This window comes from Ascaphus truei, chromosome 21 (genome assembly GCF_040206685.1).
Source record: "Ascaphus truei isolate aAscTru1 chromosome 21, aAscTru1.hap1, whole genome shotgun sequence".
In the NCBI taxonomy this organism is placed as follows: Eukaryota; Metazoa; Chordata; class Amphibia; order Anura; family Ascaphidae; genus Ascaphus; species Ascaphus truei.
Genome location: NC_134503.1, coordinates 20,103,871 through 20,124,661, shown reverse-complemented (window position 1 = coordinate 20,124,661; position 20,791 = coordinate 20,103,871). Strand labels below are relative to the sequence as shown.

The window sequence follows — 20,791 nt, the reverse complement described above, 5'->3', positions numbered from 1 at the left end:
GACAGCAGCTGACGACATAGGGGACACCCCGAAGGATGGGGATGAGTGATTAAAAAGATGAGGGGGTGTGGGGATGGGGGTGGGGTAGCCATCTAGTGAAAGAACAGTTAGTAAATCACAGTTCCAGCAGTTCAAACTGAGGGAGGGATGACTGACGTGGGGGTGGTATGCGTACACATGGTTGTAGCAGGTATGGTCTGGGTTCACTGTAAAAAAGAAACAAAAGCGCAAACGCACATAGTGAAGTATGCAAAGTAATATATATATATTGTTTAAGGGTAAGATATCTGCGTACATCAGATTAGAAAGTTACCAGCATTTCATGTACATTAACATGAGTGAGTGGAGATGATGCATCTGCCGCCAACCATCTGGGGATCTTCCTTAATGCAGCACGGCACACTCTGCAGCTGAGGACATGCCTCCGTTTGAGTCCTTCTTTGGGTTACAGGAGTCCAGTTGAAGAGCTTCACTCGAGGGGAACTCCGTTCGTCTCTCCTGGTCTCGTTACCGGCTCCGTCGGCGATGGAGGTCAACAGCTTCTCAGGCAAGCTGTTACCTCAAAAGTCCCGTATGTCCTGGGTGATCGGCCGCAAAGTAAGGACGGCCGTAAAGTGAGGATGTTTTTACCGCACTGTCCACAATCGCGGGAAACTGCCTAGTATTTCGGCTCCACGCAATACCAGAGAGTAAAGCTAGCATACAGATAGGTTTTAAAATGTGATATAAATGCTAAAAATTATCCAACGCGTTTCGAAGCGAAGGCTTCTTCTTCAGGGATATTAATACATTGAATAAATGTGAAATTTATACCCTGATACCATATCTGATAGGTCTGGCTTAATTGGAGCATTAGCCAATCGGTGCAGAGCACGGTGACTCCCACATGTGTGGGTTTAAATGGGTCAAATTGACCTACATGCCAGATAAGTTTAACTCCATCAGGTATGGTAAGGGTACAAGTACATAGAACACAAATAATAATCTTTATTAACCAAGGCACAACATTATTGAACAACCTAACTCATACAAATTACATGATTAAAATAAATAAAAAATATATAAAAAATATATATATATTTATTAATGGTGGGATTTTCTGAAATGAAACAGACAAACAGTTAGTTTTCTAAAAGAGATAATACAGTTATTTTTATACTGTCCAGCAAGAATCAGTAATTCAGACAAAACTTATAGAGATAAAAAATGAAATCTATTTTCCGAGACAGATAGTAAATTTAATAAAGACACCAGAGGTCTATATTTTCATTGAGGCCATCTGGACCTAATGTTTCCAACTTTTGTATCCAATATGTTTCTTGGACTGAAACATCTTTTAGTCTATCCCCTCCTCGTCTGCTCCGAGGTATAAACTTTATCCCTTTATACAAGAGGGTTGAGGGATCCTTATTGTGATGGGTAGCATAGTGTCTACTTACACTATGGGTCTGTAGAGCATTCCTGATGTTTCTCACATGCTCTTGTATGCGGAGTTTTAAGCTACGTTTAGTGCGGCCCACATATTGCAGGCCGCACGGGCATTCTAATAAATAAACTACAAAACTCGTGTTGCAGTTTATAAAGTCTGTAATATTAAACACCTTATTAGTTTTATTGGACTTAAACGTATTACTCACTGGATGAAGGAACTTGCAAGTGCAGCATTTTCCACACGTGTAATTACCTAGTGGTTTAGTACTTAGCCAAGAATGGCCAGACTTCTGTTCTATATTTTTCCCAATATCACTTGGTGCCAGCGCATCCTTCAGGCTACGAGCCTTCCTGTAAATAAACCTGGGAGATGAACTAATATGACCACTTAAAATTGGATCTGTGGCTATAATACCCCAATGTTTTTTGATTACCTCCTCTATTTGTCTATGCATAGAGTTATAGTTGGTGATAAAGGGGACTGTAATTTTATCTCCGTTAGTCTCCATTGTTTTCTTATTTTTTGGTAACAGCATCTTTTGGCGATCTAGTTTCCTAACTTTATCTAGTTCCTTTAATAAATGTTTATACTCATATCCCCGTTCCATAAATCTTAAGAAGAGAAATTGAGCTTGTTGCTCAAAATCAACCTCATTACTGCAGTTCCTTCTAACTCTCATAAATTGGCCTCCCGGTATATTTGTAATCCAAGATCTTTTATGGTTACTGGAGGCCAATAAAAGAGTGTTAGTGTCAACCTTTTTAAAGTGGGTTGTTGTTGTGACTCCTACCTCTGATGCCGTTAGATTTAAATCAAGATAGGTGACACTCTCTGTGTGTGTGACATGGGTAAATACCAGGTTGAGGTCGTTGGTGTTAAGATAATTGACAAAGCAGTCAACAGACTCCTCATCACCTTCCCACACACAAAGAATGTCATCTATATAGCGTCGCCATACCACTACTTGATGTTTGTATGGATTGTTATTCCAGATATAGAGTTCCTCCCAGTTCCCCATATACAGGTTTGCGAAGCTGGGGGCAAAGCGTGTGCCCATAGCAGTTCCGCAAACCTGCAAGAAGAACTGGGAGAGAAAAAGGAAGTAATTATGGGTGAGTACATACTCAATGGCTTGGAGGATAAACCATCTATTAAGATCACTTAACTTAAGATCTTTTCTCAGGTAATCGTCAACCGCCGCAATACCCTTACTATGTGGAATGCTCGTGTACAGAGCTTGTACGTCGCACGTTAACCATCTTTTTTAAACCATTATTTGTATGGTCTGGGTTCAGTAGTTGGCTCTTATGGGTGATGAGACAATCTTTGCTTAATTGCTTACTAAAAGCATCCACGCTTGAAGTCTTCATTCAAGCCCACAGGTGCCACGGTTTTTAGCTCAAAGATGAGCCTTGCCTCAAGTTGTAGAAGGAGCTTGTTTCTGTCTCCTCCTCGAGCTGGCTGGGGCTTGTGCTTGCAGTATAGCCATACAGCGCATGGTAGCCACTGCGCCGGTAATGTTTGAAGTGCCTTGCCACAGGTTGATATTTCAGGTCCTCATCCTCATCCGTGCTTTGTAGCGCCATCCCCTAATTACGCGTGGCTGCTGCGATCCGCCAGCGGGTGCGATAACATTGGCTACATCTGTACTTGGGCAAGTCACTTGATTCCCCCACTTTGTGCATTGTAAGCTCTCTGTATCAAAGCTCTGTGGTGCTTTTTTTTTCGGTAGGTTCCCTGCTCCCACTATCCATCCAATGAAGGGAAGGGATGAGAGGATACGGAGTACACTTTAAGTTTCACGAAGCGCTTTCTCGTGATAGACAATGGAAATTGTAGCGACTATGCAGTGTTTCAGCGCGGCTGGTGTCCCACTCGTCCTGAATAGGAAATGAACGAATCGCAGCGGGGGATTTCTCCATTGCTGTTTGATGCAGTAAATGAGCCAATGCAATAAACCGCTGCACGTTCTGAAGATCATGAGTAATAATTTAGAGGTGTCTATTGTGATGGAAGAAGCCTTAGCTGCGCCATGCCAAGCATTGCTCTTTAGTTTGCAGCATGTAGTAACAAAGGAGGGAGATTGAGTAGGCCAGAGGTCAGTCTTGGACTGAGCCACTGATTGAACCACCTGTGCTGAAGCAGGGATATCCTGAAAACCTGACCTGTTGGTGGCCCACGAGGACTGGAGTTGTGCAGGCCTGCCCTACTCCCTCTCCCTGCTTTGCTATTGCATGGTAGAAAGGACCAACTTTGCGCCCCGCCCTTCTCTGCCTAGTTAGTAGCATGTGAATTCTCAAGAGGATTGGGGGGGCTGTGGGTTTTTTTAAGCAGTAACACACCTTTTAACTTCCACCTTTGGCCTCTTTTTCATGACTTGTTTCCCGTGTCAGATGTCGGAACGAAAGATCCTGATTCTCTTTGGGAGTCAAACGGGGACAGCTGAAGATATGGCCGAGAGAATTGGCAGAGAAGCCAAACGCAGGCACTTTGTGTGCAGAGTAGAGGCTCTGGACGGCTACAATGTGGTAAGTATCGTTATTTTCCTAGCGAGTCAGTAATATAGCTGCACTTTTTCTATACGACTTTATTATGCTAAAAGTTGCCTTGCTTTGCGCTGTGTCCTCACTTTCAGGCGCATTACATTTGCAGTATATTTCAGCATGGAGATTTGTTTAATGTCATTTTTCTTGATCCTATATAATGCTGCTAGTGTGTGTAGTGCTTTACAGAAGGATTACATATAGGATTTACAGGAACAATGATTTTATCATCTAAATGTGATGCGCAGGGCACAGGGAGACACAGTGACCTGCCCAAGCTCACCAGGAATACAACACTGGGATTCAAACATTTTCACCTGATTCAAAGGCCGGCGCATTACCGCCGAGCGACACAACTTTCCCACTGCTAAGGTGGTCCTAGTAGGGCCTGTACCTGTGAAACACCGACAGCCCTGTGAGCTCGGAACCCAAACTCACCATATATATTTCTGTCCAAGGGGAGAGCTGCTGAGACTGTGACCTTCTGAAATATAACACAACACAACGAAGCCTCAGTGCTGCATCCAATATAACAAATCCTGTTGTAAAATACGTGCCAGTTTTTCTTCATGTGACAGTCATTTAGTTAAATTATTTGGCCAAAGCATTTTAATTCTGGAAACCTCACCACGGTATCCCCTCTTCAAGCCCCAACACTGCTGTACCCGCAGAAAGCTCTCATAACCTCTCTAATTTATTTATTAAATGTTTCACCAGGAAGTAATACTGTACATTGTGTTACCTCTCGTTTTCAAGTATGTCCTGAGTTATGATGACAAAGACATAGTTACATAAGTGAGCAGGGTTATACATTACATACAAGACATTGCATGCACAGGTAAAGATAATGTATATTATAGGCGTATGTAACAGTTACAGACAAGATTAAAATGTTAGACGGCTCTAATTTTGAAAGAACTTAGACTGGTGGCGGCTGTGAGAATCTTCAGTAGATTGTTCTAGTTTTGGGGTGCACGGTAAGAGGAGGAGGAGCGGCCGGATACTTTAATAGAGGGAGAGCTGTTTTAATAGACTAGTAATTCACAGGTGATTAGCAAGAACTGCCATTTAAAAGGTGGGGTGAGTGAGCTTTTTGCGGGTACTGTAGTTTTAGGACTTGGAGAAGAGGGGATACCTTGGCGAGGTTTGCAAGTTTAAATTCATTGGCCAAAGTATTTTAACTTTATGTCCCCGAATTATGAAGAAAGACAGATAAGTATTTATTTAACTATTTGATTTGTCAGATTGGAGATAGCACTGAAGCTTTTTGTCTTCTGTACCGATTTAAATACTGCAAAGATTAGTACAAAAATGTAAATAATGCCAAGCCTGCAACCCCATTTGGAACAACAATAACTTTGCTGTTTCTCAGGATGTGATTGCTTGCTGCTTTGTTTGCCTGTTATCAGCATATTACTGTGAGCGGTGTTATACCCCAATACATAAGCCATCATTTGGTCTGTGCTTTCACTTCATAGCAACTTGGAGCAAGTGAACCTGGGGTTTAGAATCGATTTAACAACGGCGACATCTAGTGGCCTCCAAGCAAACTGCACAGTCTGTTACTTTTCATTTAAACCCCCTTCCTTTTCTTTCTGCTTCATTCACTTGAATGGGCCATTTTTCCCGAGACGTGCTGGGTGGTGTCTTGTGGCATAGCACAGTTTAGTAAATGTGTTCCTTAACCTCTCTCCCCTTTTTTTTTTTGAAGTCTAGTTATGAAGTAGAATGGAGTCTGCTGAATTTCTATATTAAAGCAAGTTTGCGATCTTCTCAACGTGGGGGTGAAGTGCTTTACAATGCACAATGCCGCAGTTTGTGTTAGAACGCGATCCTAGAAAATAAAGTAAATGAAGTAGATATCGATATGGCCTCTTCTGCGATCACGTGATAAAATATCAGCGCATTTGGATTATGAAGCCGTACACTTTTTTTCAAAGCTGATTTCTGTAAAGTTTTTGTGGTGGCATGACCGTTATTTTGTGTTTCTTGTGACATTACAGGTGAATCTTATCAGTGAGCCCCTAGTAATATTTGTCTGTGCAACAACTGGTCAAGGAGAAGCCCCCGATAACATGAAGGTGAGGTGTTCTGCGCCCGGCTTTGGGTCTTAGATGACAAAACAGATTCTCAAATCCACAATGGTGATATGACAGATCCCACTCCTTTCAATGCAACACACCTACTCGGCAGCATACACTCCCCCAGACACACGTGTCGCAAGATTGAGCTTTGTAAGTTTGGGAGCAGGTCAGTAAGAGAGGAATCACTTAGATGGGCTGGAGGGTAGCAGGAGAGAGAGGATATTCTGTATGCTTTACAGCAGTTTTTTCCCTCGGCTTAAATGAATGGAGCTGAAATATTCTAAAACAGGGGTGGCCAACGCCTTTCCTCAAGTGCCACCAAAAGGCCACGTATTCCGGATATCCATGCTTCATTCTGGCTGAGCCACTGATTGAGCCACCTGTGCTAAAGCAGGGATATCCGTAAAACCTGACCTGTTGATGGCCCTTGAGACCTGGAGTTGGCCATCCCTGTCCTAGGGCAATCAGAAGACGGGTTCACACATAGAGTTGAAAACATAGATACATCTTATACTATATTAGTGAAAGCACTGTATGTTTGCCTGCCTGCCTGCCTGCATGCACTCACACCACCCCCTTGGCCCGCCCCCCACACCTCTCATTGGCCTGAGGCGGAGTGACGGGCCAAAGGTCCAAAAAAATAAATAAAACACACACACACACACACACACACACACACACACACACACACACACACACACACACACACACACACACACACACACACACACACACACCTCTCTCCCCTCTCCAAATCACCTTTTCCCCCTCCCCAGCGGCATCACCTCTTCCCCCTCCCCAGCGGCATCACCTCTTCCCCCTCCCCAGCGGCATCACCTCTTCCCCCTCCCCAGCGGCATCACCTCTTCCCCCTCCCCAGCGGCATCACCTCTTCCCCCTCCCCAGCGGCATCACCTCTCCCCGCTCCAAATCACCTCTCCCCGCTCCAAATCACCTCTCCCCGCTCCAAATCACCTCTCCCCGCTCCAAATCACCTCTCCCCGCTCCAAATCACCTCTCCCCCCTCCCCGCTCCAAATCACCTCGCTTCCCGCAGCTGCCACGCGGCGCGTAAGATGGCGGACCCCCTTCCTCCCTCGCGGCGCCGAGTCAGACGGTGGCGGCGCCCGGAAGTACAGGTAGGTGTCGCTCCCCACCTCCGGCGCCAAACGGAACTGAGAAAGGGCGCATCAACTGAGGTGTGTGTGTGTGTGTGTGTGTGTGTGTGTGTGTGTGTGTGTGTGTCACTGTCCACTGCCCCCCCCTCCTATCCACTGCCCCCCCTCCTGTCCACTGCCCCCCCCTCCTGTCCACTGCCCCCCCCTCCTGTCCACTGCGTCCCCCCTCCTGTCCACTGCGTCCCCCCTCCTGTCCCCCCTCCTGTCCCCCCTCCTGTCCACTGCCCCCCCCTCCTGTCCACTGCCCCCCCCCTCCTGTCCACTGCCCCCCCTCCTGTCCACTGCCCCCCCCTCCTGTCCACTGCCCCCCCCTCCTGTCCACTGCCCCCCCTCCTGTCCACTGCCCCCCCTCCTGTCCACTGCCCCCCCCTTCTGTCCACTGCCCCCCCCCTCCTGTCCACTGCCCCCTCCCTCCTGTCCACTGCCCCCCCCCTCCTGTCCACTGCCCCCCCCCTCCTGTCCACTGCCCCCCCCTCCTGTCCACTGCCCCCCCCTCCTGTCCACTGCCCCCCCCTCCTGTCCACTGCCCCCCCCTCCTGTCCACTGCCCCCCCCCTCCTGTCCACTGCCCCCCCCCTCCTGTCCACTGCCCCCCCCCCTCCTGTCCACTGCCCCCCCCCTCCTGTCCACTGCCCCCCCCCCCTCCTGTCCACTGCCCCCCCCCCTCCTGTCCACTGCCCCCCCCCCCCCTCCTGTCCACTGCCCCCCCCCTCCTGTCCACTGCCCCCCCCCTCCTGTCCACTGCCCCCTCCCTCCTGTCCACTGCCCCCCCCTCCTGTCCACTGCCCCCCCCTCCTGTCCACTGCCCCCCCCCTCCTGTCCACTGCCCCCCCCCCTCCTGTCCACTGCCCCCCCCCTCCTGTCCACTGCAGGAAATGCAGGGGGAGGAATCCATGCCTTTGAGGCGCCCCCCCCTCCCTTTGACGCCCCCCCCCTCCCTTTGACGCCCCCCCTCCCTTTGACGCCCCCCCCCCCTCCCTTTGACGCCCCCCCTCTCCCTTTGACGCCCCCCCCCTCCCTTTGACGCCCCCCCCTCCCTTTGACGCCCCCCCTCCCTTTGACGCCCCCCCCTCCCTTTGACGCCCCCCCCTCCCTTTGACGCCCCCCCCTCCCTTTGACGCCCCCCCCCTCCCTTTGACGCCCCCCCCCTCCCTTTGACGCCCCCCCCTCCCTTTGACGCCCCCCCCTCCCTTTGACGCCCCCCCCCTCCCTTTGACGCCCCCCCCCTCCCTTTGACGCCCCCCCCCTCCCTTTGACGCCCCCCCCCTCCCTTTGACGCCCCCCCCCTGCCTTTGACGCCCCCCCCTGCCTTTGACGCCCCCCCTGCCTTTGACGCCCCGCGCGCACACACTGACTGACTGCCGCACGCACGCACACACTGACTGACGCGCACACAAAGCCTGACTGACGCACGCACACACTGACTGAGGCACACACTGACTGTGTGTGCGTCAGTCAGTCTGTGTGTGTTTGTGTTTCTGCCTCAGACTCACTGACGCGCGAGCAAACACACAGTGACTGACGCACACACGCTACATGAAGCTGTAAAGGAGGGAGGGAGGGGGGGGACTGGATTGATGTGAATGGGGGACAAACAGAGAGAGGGGGGAGGAGAGAGAGGAACGGGAACATTACATCCCGGGCAACGCCGGGTCTCTCAGCTAGTAGTAGATGAGGTTGAAAAAAGACGGACGTCCATCAAGTTCAACCTATGCTAAATTTAGACGGCAGATACTTTATCCTATATCTGTACTTACAGTATATTCATCCAGAGGAAGGCAAACAATAACCCCCAGTGAAATATCTAAGGATAAGGGGAAAAATACTCCCTGTATCAACATCTTTCGCATGTTTACTTATTTGGTATATCCCGGAATACCTTTCCTTTGTGCTAATTTGATTGCCCTTTTGCAACTTTTCTTACATTCCTTATAATTCTGATACGATGCCTCCGTCCCTTCTGACTTTAAGAATCTAAACGCCTTCCTCTTCTTTTCCGTTTCCCCCCCTACCTGTTTATTCAGCCACATTGGTTTTGACTTGTTTCTTTTGTATTTATTACCCAAGGGTATACACTGATAAGTGTGCTTTTCTAACAATGTTTTAAAGACTGCCCATTTATCTTCCACATTTTCCCTACAAAAACAGCATCCCAATTTATTCCTTGTAGATTAGTCCTCAGTTTATAAAAATCTGCCTGTTTAAAGTCTTTGTTGAACCCAAGTAATATGGTTTTTGATAATTTATTTCAAATGAGACCGCTATAATCGCTGTTACCCAAATGTTCCCGGACTTCAATATTTGTTATTACTTGTACATTGTGTTATATTGCCAAATCGAATTTGACTTCCTCAATCTCACAGGAAGTCCTGCTGGAGGAACTATTTCCCTGATTGCTAGAGGAATCCGTCTCCCCCAGCCTTGCCATTCCTGCCCCTACACTCCCAATATCTTCACTCAATGTGACAAATCTATTGGGATGGGTCAGCTCAGAACTGGCCTGCCTCTTCCCCCTGCTTCCCCTACTGTTACCCAGCTACAGTACTCTGCCTATTCCTCACTCACAGCTCCACCCTCTGCACCACTAGTCTCAGCCAGGGCCTGCTCAGTGAGCACTAAACTCCTTTCAAGATTGTGAATGTCCCTCAATATTGCAAGTTTCCTCTTCAGATCAGCAATCTCTGACTCTAAAGAGACCCCCCGCTCACACCTCACAGCGGTATGCTCCTTGGAACAGCTGCTCCAAGTGCACATACGGTACATATGTGGCAAGATCAGTGACGGATTTACAAATCCCCCACCCATAGGCACTTGCCTTGCTGCCGCCGGGTCAAATGATGCTGTGGCGTCACGTTGCCATGGTAATGGAACGTTGCCCTGTCATGTTGCCATGGCAACACACCACCGTGTGACATCGCAATCCCATGGCAACGCAAGGCCATGTGACATTGCAGCGTCATTTGACGCCGCGATGCTGGAGAAGGTAAAAACGTTATAGAGGCCCCACGCTCTCCTCCGTCAATCAGTGGTCCCCCCCAAAAAATATTTTTTTGCAACTATGGCATTATAAGTACTAAGAATTAACTGTACTTCAATATACTATGAAAACACACAGAATGCTTATCGCTCTCCAAAAATACCATAACAAGCATAAAATTCCATGGTGCATAGGGTAGGGGAAATGAGGGCACAAAAGTCTAGTCAGGGTAAAGATCCTGGCTAGACAAGAAACCCGCAATTGCACTCAATGAAGACAACCATAGGTGGGACCAAAATATATATCCAAACTTGTAGCCTACTGTGCCAAGTGACGCAAAACAAAAAAGCTTTATTAGAGCATAATAGGGGACATAAGCAGGGAGTGTAGGGTATAGACACAAGTGTATTTAAAATTAGGTGGTGGTGATGATGACACGGAGTACATAGGGGTAAAAGGCTCCTCTATAGCCCAAACATGGAAACCTCGCACATAAGAGAGAAAATATCTCAAAAAATAGTGTCATGTATGGAATATATCCAGAGAGGTACACTAAGGTTCCTAAATAGGAGCTCCTATTGGTAAACTGTATAGACGCTGATTACTCTCATTCACACTAGCAGTATATCAAGCAACTCCCACATTGGTACGAGTGCTCACATAGTTACATAGTTACACATTGGTACGAGTGCTCACATAGTTACACATTGGTACGAGTGCTCACATAGTGTGGCAATTCATGTGTGTTGCAAGCTGACCCGGATGACTCAAATCCCTGCTGGAGTGTAAATTCACCAAAGAAACAGTGTGGTACAATGTATACACAATATCGCAGGATGATACAGATCAATGGGTCATACGTATATAGCATTGCTGTATACACATAGCATACACATAGCCAAATGGGCAGGTAAGTAATAATATACGGTCCGTTTCTGCCCAGACGAAGAGTAATCTCTTACGCGAAACGAACCGTATATTATTACTTACCTGCCCATTTGGCTATGTGTATGCTAAGTAATAATATACGGTTCGTTTCGCGTAAGAGATTACTCTTCGTCTGGGCAGAAACGGACCGTATATTATTACTTACCTGCCCATTTGGCTATGTGTATGCTATGTGTATACAGCAATGCTATATACGTATGACCCATTGATCTGTATCATTCTGCGATATTGTGTATACATTGTACCACACTGTTTCTTTGGTGAATTTACACTCCAGCAGGGATTTGAGTCATCCGGGTCAGCTTGCAACACACATGAATTGCCACACTATGTGAGCACTCGTACCAATGTGTAACTATGTGAGCACTCGTACCAATGTGTAACTATGTAACTATGTGAGCACTCGTACCAATGTGGGAGTTGCTTGATATACTGCTAGTGTGAATGAGAGTAATCAGCGTCTATACAGTTTACCAATAGGAGCTCCTATTTAGGAACCTTAGTGTACCTCTCTGGATATATTCCATACATGACACTAGTTTTTGAGATATTTTCTCTTATATGCGAGGTTTCCATGTTTGGGCTATAGAGGAGCCTTTTACCCCTATGTACTCCGTGTCATCATCACCACCACCTAATTTTAAATACACTTGTATCTATACCCTACACTCCCTGCTTATGTCCCCTATAATGTTCTAATAAAGCTTTTTTTGTTTTGCGTCGCTTGGCACAGTAGGCTACAAGTTTGGATATATATTTTGGTCCCACCTATGGTTGTCTTCATTGAGTGCAAGTGCGGGTTTCTTGTCTAGCCAGGATCTTTACCCTGACTAGATTTTTGTGTCTTCAATATACTATACCTTGTTTCACCCCTTCCTTGTTCTCTTCCCTTCCGGTCCTAGATGAGATGTTTTTGGGGACCTGGAGTGTGCAGGAAACTTTTAGGTACTCTAGAATCTTAGATCATTTCTTTATCCCTGAAGAATCCACTGATATATTGTAACCTCCTGGTGGTGGGAGGAAGTGACTCAGTTGGACCCTTTGCCCCCTCTTCCTAAGTTATCTAATTATTTGTCATTCTTTGTTTTATTTTAGAACTTTTGGAGGTTCATTTTTCGGAGGAATCTTCCCAAAAATGCACTTTGTCAGATGGACTATACCGTTCTTGGCCTTGGTGACTCTTCCTATTCAAAGTAAGTTTCTCAACCGTATCACTGCCAAAGGCGTTGCTCGCCCCTCGGGCAATGATGGGGTTAAACCCGACTTTGTTACATATGTGGTACATTTTATGTATAAAATTGTATTGAAATATTCAGTCAGCAGGTGAGTATATCAGGATAAGGATAAAAGAGCATGGCATGTTAGGGACATGTTAGCACTATGGCATCTCCCACATCGATCGTCCGATCCCGCGGGCTGTACCAGATGAAGTGTCCAGGATCTCCTCTCCGCGAAACACCAACTCCTGCTGGAAAAGTTGTCGGTCCTGGTCTGCAAGGCTTCCAGCATTGTGAGCGCTGTTGCGTAGTCCCTCCACACTGTCGTAGAATGCCGATTGCACGTGACAGCGTTTCGGGCGACTGCCGATGATGTCACAGGTTCCATCACTGGTTATTGCAACCCTCTGGATGAAAAAACATCCTGTATAGCCGTACACTCTGCGTGTGTTCCTGGTGTGTCCAATAAATGCAAAGCATGCACAATATTGTTACAATTCCTACACGTTTCGTAGTTAACAACTTCTTCAGGGAACGAATCGCATTATACGACAGTGTGGAGGGACCACGCAACAGCGCTCACAATGCTGGAAGCCTTGCAGACCAGGACCAAGACCTTTTCCAGCAGGAGTTGGTGTTTCGCGGAGAGGAGATCCTGGACACTTCATCTGGTACAGGCCGCGGGATCGGACAATCGTTGTGGGAGAGGCCATTCTGGTAACATGTCATTAACATGTCATGCTCTTTTATCCTTATCCTGGTGTACGTGCAATACTCACCTGCTGACTGAATATTTCAGTACAATTTTATACATGCTGCTCAACCCCATTATAGCGCGATCCGCTACAACACGGATCTGCTTATAACGCGGTCTCAGTGTGGCTCCCAATTTTAAAAACATCTCCAAGGGTTTTTTGTTTTTTTTAATCAATGCTTTAAGGCTAACGGACACACACACCCCTTCCCCATACACCATGTGGGAATTGAATTAATTTGATATAATACGCATGCAGGAATCTAACCCAAGACCCTTCATATGCTGGTAGCGATTCTAGCTGCTACACCACAGGGGTGGTGTGATTAACCGAACCCCCATTATTTCAGCTCCGGGGACCCCCTGCTTTCATAGTTACTTGCCTTCGAAGGTGGGGTGTCTGCATCTGCTTTTTAAAGCTCCACGTGGACCAATAGGAAGCCTCACCGGATGACGTAAGCGCTTGCTATTGGACCACAGGGCGCGTGACCTCTGCTAGTGCGCCGGAGCGGCTCCTGGCACCCCCAACAGAGGTAAGTATCTCTGGAAGCAGGCGGTTCCCGCAGTGGAAAGAAATGGGGTTCAGCTCCTGAGACGCCCTGCTTCAATTTTATGTTAAGAAACAAACAGGAAAAAAGCGCGAAACAATTTGCCCGCTTGGATTGCGTCTCAGTTATAGTGATTATTTGCAAACACTTGGTAAGTGTCGTCCCACATTACTTACTAAAAATGGCCTGATGATGAGTTTTTGCCATTTTGGCCCCATAATAATACTGTAATAGTAATTAAAATATATTACCTTGAAAGTATTACTGATCATGATAACTTTTGAAACTTGAGACAGGGCAAAGTGTGAAAACAGGTCATATTCATTTTTTTTTTCTTATCCTTATGCTGGAAATAAGAATGTCATTTTCCATATTTAATTGTTGTTTACCGAAAACAACATTGAGATAACATTGCAAGTCACGTCCATTGCCTCGCTTATATATTTTGAACATGGCTCCTGTTTCTTGCTATATATCCCAAACTCTTCCATTTTTACAGCCAAGTCATCATACATTGAGCATGGAGTGAGCACGGCTAGTCCCTAAAATAACTGTGTCATTGTTTTGGGGCTTAGGACCTAAGGGCTTTTGGGCCACTGTTTACTAACATGGGCTATTCGATAGGACAATGTCCATCTCCTGGAGATGCTTTTGGAGAAGGAGCAGCTCAGTGAGTAAAGACACTGGCTCTGTAAACAAAGACACTGAGTTTGAACCAGGTTAAAATCCCTGTATCGGCTCCTTGTGACCTTGGGTAAGTCACTTTATGTCCCTGTGGCTCAGGCACCAAATAAAAAATCATAGATTGTAAGCTCACCTGGGCAGGGACCCGTGCCTGCAAACAATCCTATGTGCTGTGTACTGCGCACTATAGTGAAATTGTGAAGGGGTTTGAGTCGCATCGGAGAGAAGCGCTATATGAAATAAAGTTGTTGTTGTTATAGCCCATACAAATAAATAGGTGGCTAGCACCTTTGGTAAATGGACCGAAGATAGTTTCTGTTACCAATGCTGCATCGCCACTGAATATCAAACACAGGAGTGACCAACGCCAGTCCCTAATGGGACAAACCAACAGGTCAGGTTTTAAGGATATCCCTGCTTCAGCACAGGTGGCCTAGTCATTATGGCTGAGCCACCTGTGCTGAAGCAGGGATATCCTGCAAACCTGACCTGTCGGTGGCCCTTGAGGACTGGAGGTGGCCACCGCTGATCAAACGGCTATTCAAATATTTGTCTAATTTCTCCAAATGTTTTCAACACAGGTTTAACTTCATTGCAAAGAAGCTACACAAGCGTCTTCTTCAACTCGGGGCAAACGCCGTGCTGCCTGTGGCGCTGGGAGATGATCAGCACGATCTGGGGTGAGGACCCGGCACAATGGGTTATTGGTTCTGCGGTTCCACAGGCGGCGGATCCTCCGGAGTGTTGCACTGGCGAGTGGTTTAGGCTATTTTCAGATAAAGCCGCAATCTGCTCCCCTGACCATAACACCGAAACACCTCCTTGCTTTGTATCAGCACAAAGTCTTGTTGCCTCTGTTTGCACACGTCCCACCCTGTGTATGCTCGCGCGTGGGATTGGAAAGGTGCCAGTTGCTGTAAGCTTGCGTCGCAGGGAGGGGGAAGTGGCAGCTGCCATATACGCTCATTAAGGCAACTGAGGTTATCATAATAACAGCTGCTGTCAGTGAAATAATAAACGAGTAATAAATCAGAAAAAAAAGGGAATTTTGGAAACTGATCGGCACAACAAGTTATGTTATTATGTTACTTCATTTTTTTGTGGCGATTGCTGCTTTAACATGAAACGTACGGGAAGTCTCTTGTTTAGTGTTAATTCTTCTGTGATCTGTATTGTCCTGTGTCCCGGTGCCGCCCCCGTGTCCCGGTGCCGCCCCTGTGTCCCGGTGCTGCCCCCGTGTCCCGGTGCCGCCCCCGTGTCACGGTGCCGCCCCCGTATCACGGTGCCGCGCACATTTGTTAAAGTAGCACCCCTTGTATAGTTGGTATAGTTGCTCTTTGCTCTCCTCTTCTAGTTCCTACACCTTCTTCCTCCAAGTGAGGCTTTTCTCCTGGTGTCCTTGTCTTCATTTAGTCTCTCTCCTCTTCTCTCTGCTGTAAGATGCTGTTACCATAACCACCTTTCCTCCTCCACGCTTCCTTTTCTTGTTCCTTGACTGTCTTCATCTTTTCCCTCCTGGCATCTGTCTCTTTTTCCTATGGTCCATTGCAACCTCTGCACACTGCCTCTTCCTCCCGAGTCTCAACTCTTTTGCTGCCAGAGTGAAACTGCATCCCAGTGTTGGAAAGATTTAGCTCCAGTGAAAATGAATGGGGCGATAATCTTCTCCAGCCCCGAGAAGAGGCTTAACATTGCATAAGAGCTGCTGAACCTGCCTTTCCATTGAGCTGGATCAGTAAGTAAGATTCACTCTTCTGTGCTTGTTCACCTGTGTAGTCCAGATGCAGTGGTGGATCTGTGGCAGGAGGATTTATGGGAAAAGCTTCTCTCGTTGTATCCTCTTCCTCCAGGGCTCAGCGTAATCAGCAGCGACGTGATGTGAGTATACACCATACATAAACTGCACATCATTATCCTTTGGCATTCCCTGGATCACAGGTTTCCTGCTGCTGCTGAGTAGTACTCGAGTCTTCATAGCACAGGCTTCAAAATATCATATTTCGTTTTTCTTGCGTAGAGCTGACAATGTACACAGCGCTGTACGTAGGTTTTTGCCAACGCAATGCTTCCCTGCACGGAGTATCTGACAATTTAATTTTTGTAGCTGATGTACAGTGACTGGCCCAAGGTCAGAAGGAGAGAGGAAGAGATTTCAACCACATTCGCCTATTTTAACTTGTAACTTAAACTTTTACGGCAGTATTCTCATGACTAAGCTTCTCCTTCAGGTAGTTTAGCTGGAAAGTGTGCTACCATTACACAGTGCATAAACAAAGAGAAGTATGTATTCATTTTCAACACTAGACAAGTCGGTTGTTTAGAATTATTATAGGCCTCGTGATATTTTTAACCAACAAAATCGGTGTATTCTTTGCATTGTTAAAAGGCACCAAAACCAGCGAAGAACCGTTTTACAAGGCTGTGTTTGCTCGCCTTTGGCTATTAGACATAAACTTCTATTGAAGCCCTGACGAAGGTCCCTATGAGGACCGAAACGTTGGTACTTTGTACGTACGTCTAAATATAGGTTTTTTTTTTCTTGCTACTTACCTGATTCTATTATTTATCTATATATACTAAAATAAAAATGACGCCTGTGTATATGTATATACCTATACACGCCTGTGTGTATGTATATATGTATACACACATACATACAAACACGTATCTGGAATTTGTTGACATAATACAGTGATATCAATTTGGATAACATCAGTTGATTGTCTACATTTTGCTTCTTTTATAGTGTTAATCTACATAAGAGAGTTACAATTGTGCAAATGTTCATGGGGATTGAGTGAGACATATGAGATATGATGAAAACCGAAAGGGTTCCTTTTTTCCTGAACTCGTTTGTATTCTTTTTACGGTACTTTACCTTAGTATGGACAGTCATTGCACGGTACTATACCTTAGTATGGACAGTTATTGCACGGTACTATACCTTAGTATGGACAGTCATTGCACGGTACTATACCTTAGTATGGACAGTCATTGCACGGTACTATACCTTAGTATGGACAGTTATTGCACGGTACTATACCTTAGTATGGACAGTTATTGCACGGTACTATACCTTAGTATGGACAGTCATTGCACAGTACTATACCTTAGTATGGACAGTCATTGGATTTTTTTCATCAATGTAGCTGTGCTTGAGTTCTTCTATAAATCACTCCACACATCGCTTTGTGGAATGTTCTCAATAATTAAAATCGGAACTATCGGTAAATAAAGGATAACATTATATGCAGAAAACCGTTACTAACAGGTTTTGAGAATGTGAATGAATGGGACATTTAATTCTCAGTTGCAGCAGGAAACCTTGTTATTATACAGATAAAAGTCGGTGAGTGTTAATTGAAAAGAACTGCCATCCCAAAGTAATCAAGTTGTGTGGTTTGTGATAAGCGTCTGATCTCAGCATTATTACCACCTTGGTTTGCGCAATTACCGATCTTTTATTGTGTGTTCTGGTTTATGGATGCTATCAGCAATATAAATATACAGCAGTAATAAGGATTACAAGCAGACTACGGGACGTAGGAGCGTTGGATCATTGCGCAGATGGTGTGAGATGGGGACACACATTTGGCAAACAAAATGCTTTACATTGTAACTTGTGTGGGCTGCGTATAGAAAGGAGAGGGCCACCTGAAGAAGGATTTTGTTGATCTGAATAGCTGCAGCACCGTATGATGTGCAGCAGTCTTCCCTGTGCTGGAGAATATTTGGGTCTCATTCGTTTGAATGGAGTTGAACTCTTCTCCCACACGGGCAGTCATCTCTGAAGCATATCAAATAGGGGTCAGTGGGAGGTTTTATTTTAATTGTATTAAAACAGCTATAGTGCCGATCAGGGGCCTATCGCATGGAAACTCCTATTGACTTCAATAGTAAGTTTCATGCTGCAGTTCCCCGAGTCTGCACTATCGCAGCTAAATGAATAACCCTCAATGGCTCTATGTCATTTAACCTTTCACTCCCAGATGGACGTGCATAAACGAACACATTGGACCATATTAACGAAGTGGTGCTATTATTTATGTATTATTATTGTGGTTGGGACACACAATTAGATAGTATAGAACAGATGGGGCTGCTATCAGTGTACCTATCCGGTACTGTACAAAAATAATTGTCCGTAAGGGGAATTCTGGCATTGGAAAGGTCTTGCGGTGTAGCATCACTTAGTAAATATGAGCCTTAAGGCACTGAAGAAAAACAATAATTGTTATATTGTCCTTGATGTGCCAGTGAGCATTTCAGCATTCGTGATGGTGAGCTGTAATCTTCCAGTTTTGAATATTCATCATTTGTAAAAGTTTTCCATTTTTAACATTGGACTATAGGTTACCCCCGAAGTTCTCTCTCCGTTTTCTGGACAATGATTCAGCGCCGTACGCCAGCGATGCGGAAATCTTACCCAGGAACAATGACCCTGCCAGAGAGGCCCCATCGGAGCTGCACCCATTCCCGGCACCAATGGTTTCCAACCAAAGGGTGACCGCCGATTCCCATTTCCAGGACGTGCGTCTCATTGAGTTTGACATCACCGGCTCCGGCATTGAGTGAGCAGACCTAGCCTCTTTCACTGCTATTGTTTTGCACCAAATAAGCCAGTTACTCATTTATTTAAAGACTGGTATTGAACCCACAATTCAACGCAGAACCTGGTACACTCACAACCAACACCTTACCCACCTGCTCCCAGGTATGCCCTCGTTTCAATTGCAACCAGGCTAAATACACAAACAGTTAAATGCACGCATATTCAAAAACGGAAAGGGATAGTCCTTCCTCGGAGGAAAGTGAAGGAAGGACAGTGGCATGTGTAATATGTTAAATGCAGCTAAATTGCACATTTTCCAATAATCCTATTTTTAATATCCATGGTAGCGCATGCTTTTGAGGGTCTTACAATCTTTTGAATGCTTTTTTGGTGATAAGACTGTTTGCCAATAATCAAAATTGATAGCTTGGAGCTCTCTCCCTCAAGTAATTATGGTTGCCATCATTACTCAAACCGATAAATAGAAGTAGCAGATAGTCTTGATTCCAGCGAACAAGACAGAAATAAGCAAGCCAATTACTTGAAGCGATTGTATCTTTCTAGGGAAGCCAGTTGCGCTGATAACACGCTCATGGCAGTTTTGACCGGAGTTAACCTGTACATTTAAGAGGCCCACTTTGCTGTAGGTTGGACACAGAAAGGGAGTTGTTGAAACTTCATTGGTCTTTAACTTCCATTGACTTGCATGGCAGATAACAGGAACCAAAAAAGACGAAGCACTACTTTCCAGCAGGAAGAAATGATCAAAAAGCAGGGAGAGCATCCCCAAAGTGAAAAACAAAGCTAATTTATTAGCAGCATGGAAACACACAGCATACACAGGCAAAAATGCCCCCATTGATTGGTTTCATAGGAGATTACCTCATTTATTGATACCATAAGGGTAGTCCAGCTAAAGTATTCTAGTTATCTTTATTGTATATACTTGCTCACGCTGAGCATTGCACAATTTGTGTATTAATTGCATGGCAGATAATACTGGACTGAGCTCAGATACCCCTTATCGGAGCGTTGTGAATCCAAGCAGGAGCCGTTTTTTACTTTGCCTCCGAACAAGCAACATCCAGCACAAATAACCTCTTCTTTCTTACTTTTCTAACAAGTCAGAATTAGAACAGCGTGAGCACAGGATAACGCGTTCCTAAACGGTTCTACAGTCACCTGATTCATGTGCCGGCAACGTTTTTGCAGAGTTCGGAGGCTCTTGCCAGCTTCGTGCAAAATAAGCCGCGCTGTTGAAATTTGCCAGTGGGTTATTACTGTACTTGTAAATACCAGTTTGGTGAAAAACAATGTCATTAAGTCATATAAAAACATCAGTGCACACGGAGGGCCATTACCATGTCATAAGAAATGTGATCGCATAGATACAAGTCTCTACACACACACACACACACACACACACACACACACACACACACACACACACACACACACACACACACACACACACACACACACACACACACACACACACACACACACACACACACACACACACACACACACACACTAATAAAACAAGACCTTGGATCTTTGGAATGTTTCTAATGAAGCCAAATGCCCTCCACTGGCACCAGCTTTATACTGAACAGAAAGGGGGTGAATGTTGTAGCTCTTTTTTTTGACCCTGTTAGGTTTTGTGCTGGGGATGTGGTGATGATACAGCCACAGAATTCTTCCCGGCGTGTGCAGCAGTTCTGTCGTCTTCTACGATTGGACCCAGACAGAAAGTTTATTCTGAAACCCACGGATCCAGGTGTGTGAATGTACTTTTCAATCTGACCATTTAAATATACGTGAGATATAGGTCAGGTTTTTGTTTTTTTTTTGGCTGGTGGACACCCAGCTTTGG

The 20,791-nt window shown here is 45.8% G+C and overlaps 1 protein-coding gene across 3 annotated transcripts in view; it reads left to right on the top strand.

Moving 5' to 3' along the window:
- Positions 1-20,791, top strand: part of NDOR1 (NADPH dependent diflavin oxidoreductase 1) — a 35,533-nt gene that overhangs the window by 1,788 nt on the left and 12,954 nt on the right. For 2 of the 3 annotated variants that reach the window (XM_075579274.1, XM_075579275.1), the window contains exons 2-8: positions 3,826-3,960; positions 5,979-6,056; positions 12,256-12,353; positions 14,945-15,043; positions 16,140-16,241; positions 18,716-18,934; positions 20,574-20,695. In XM_075579274.1, the coding sequence (XP_075435389.1) occupies positions 3,826-3,960; positions 5,979-6,056; positions 12,256-12,353; positions 14,945-15,043; positions 16,140-16,241; positions 18,716-18,934; positions 20,574-20,695 (853 nt within the window). Of the gene's footprint in view, positions 1-451; positions 598-3,825; positions 3,961-5,978; positions 6,057-12,255; positions 12,354-14,944; positions 15,044-16,139; positions 16,242-18,715; positions 18,935-20,573; positions 20,696-20,791 lie in introns of all 3 variants that reach the window. The other variant, XM_075579273.1, reaches the window with a different exon arrangement.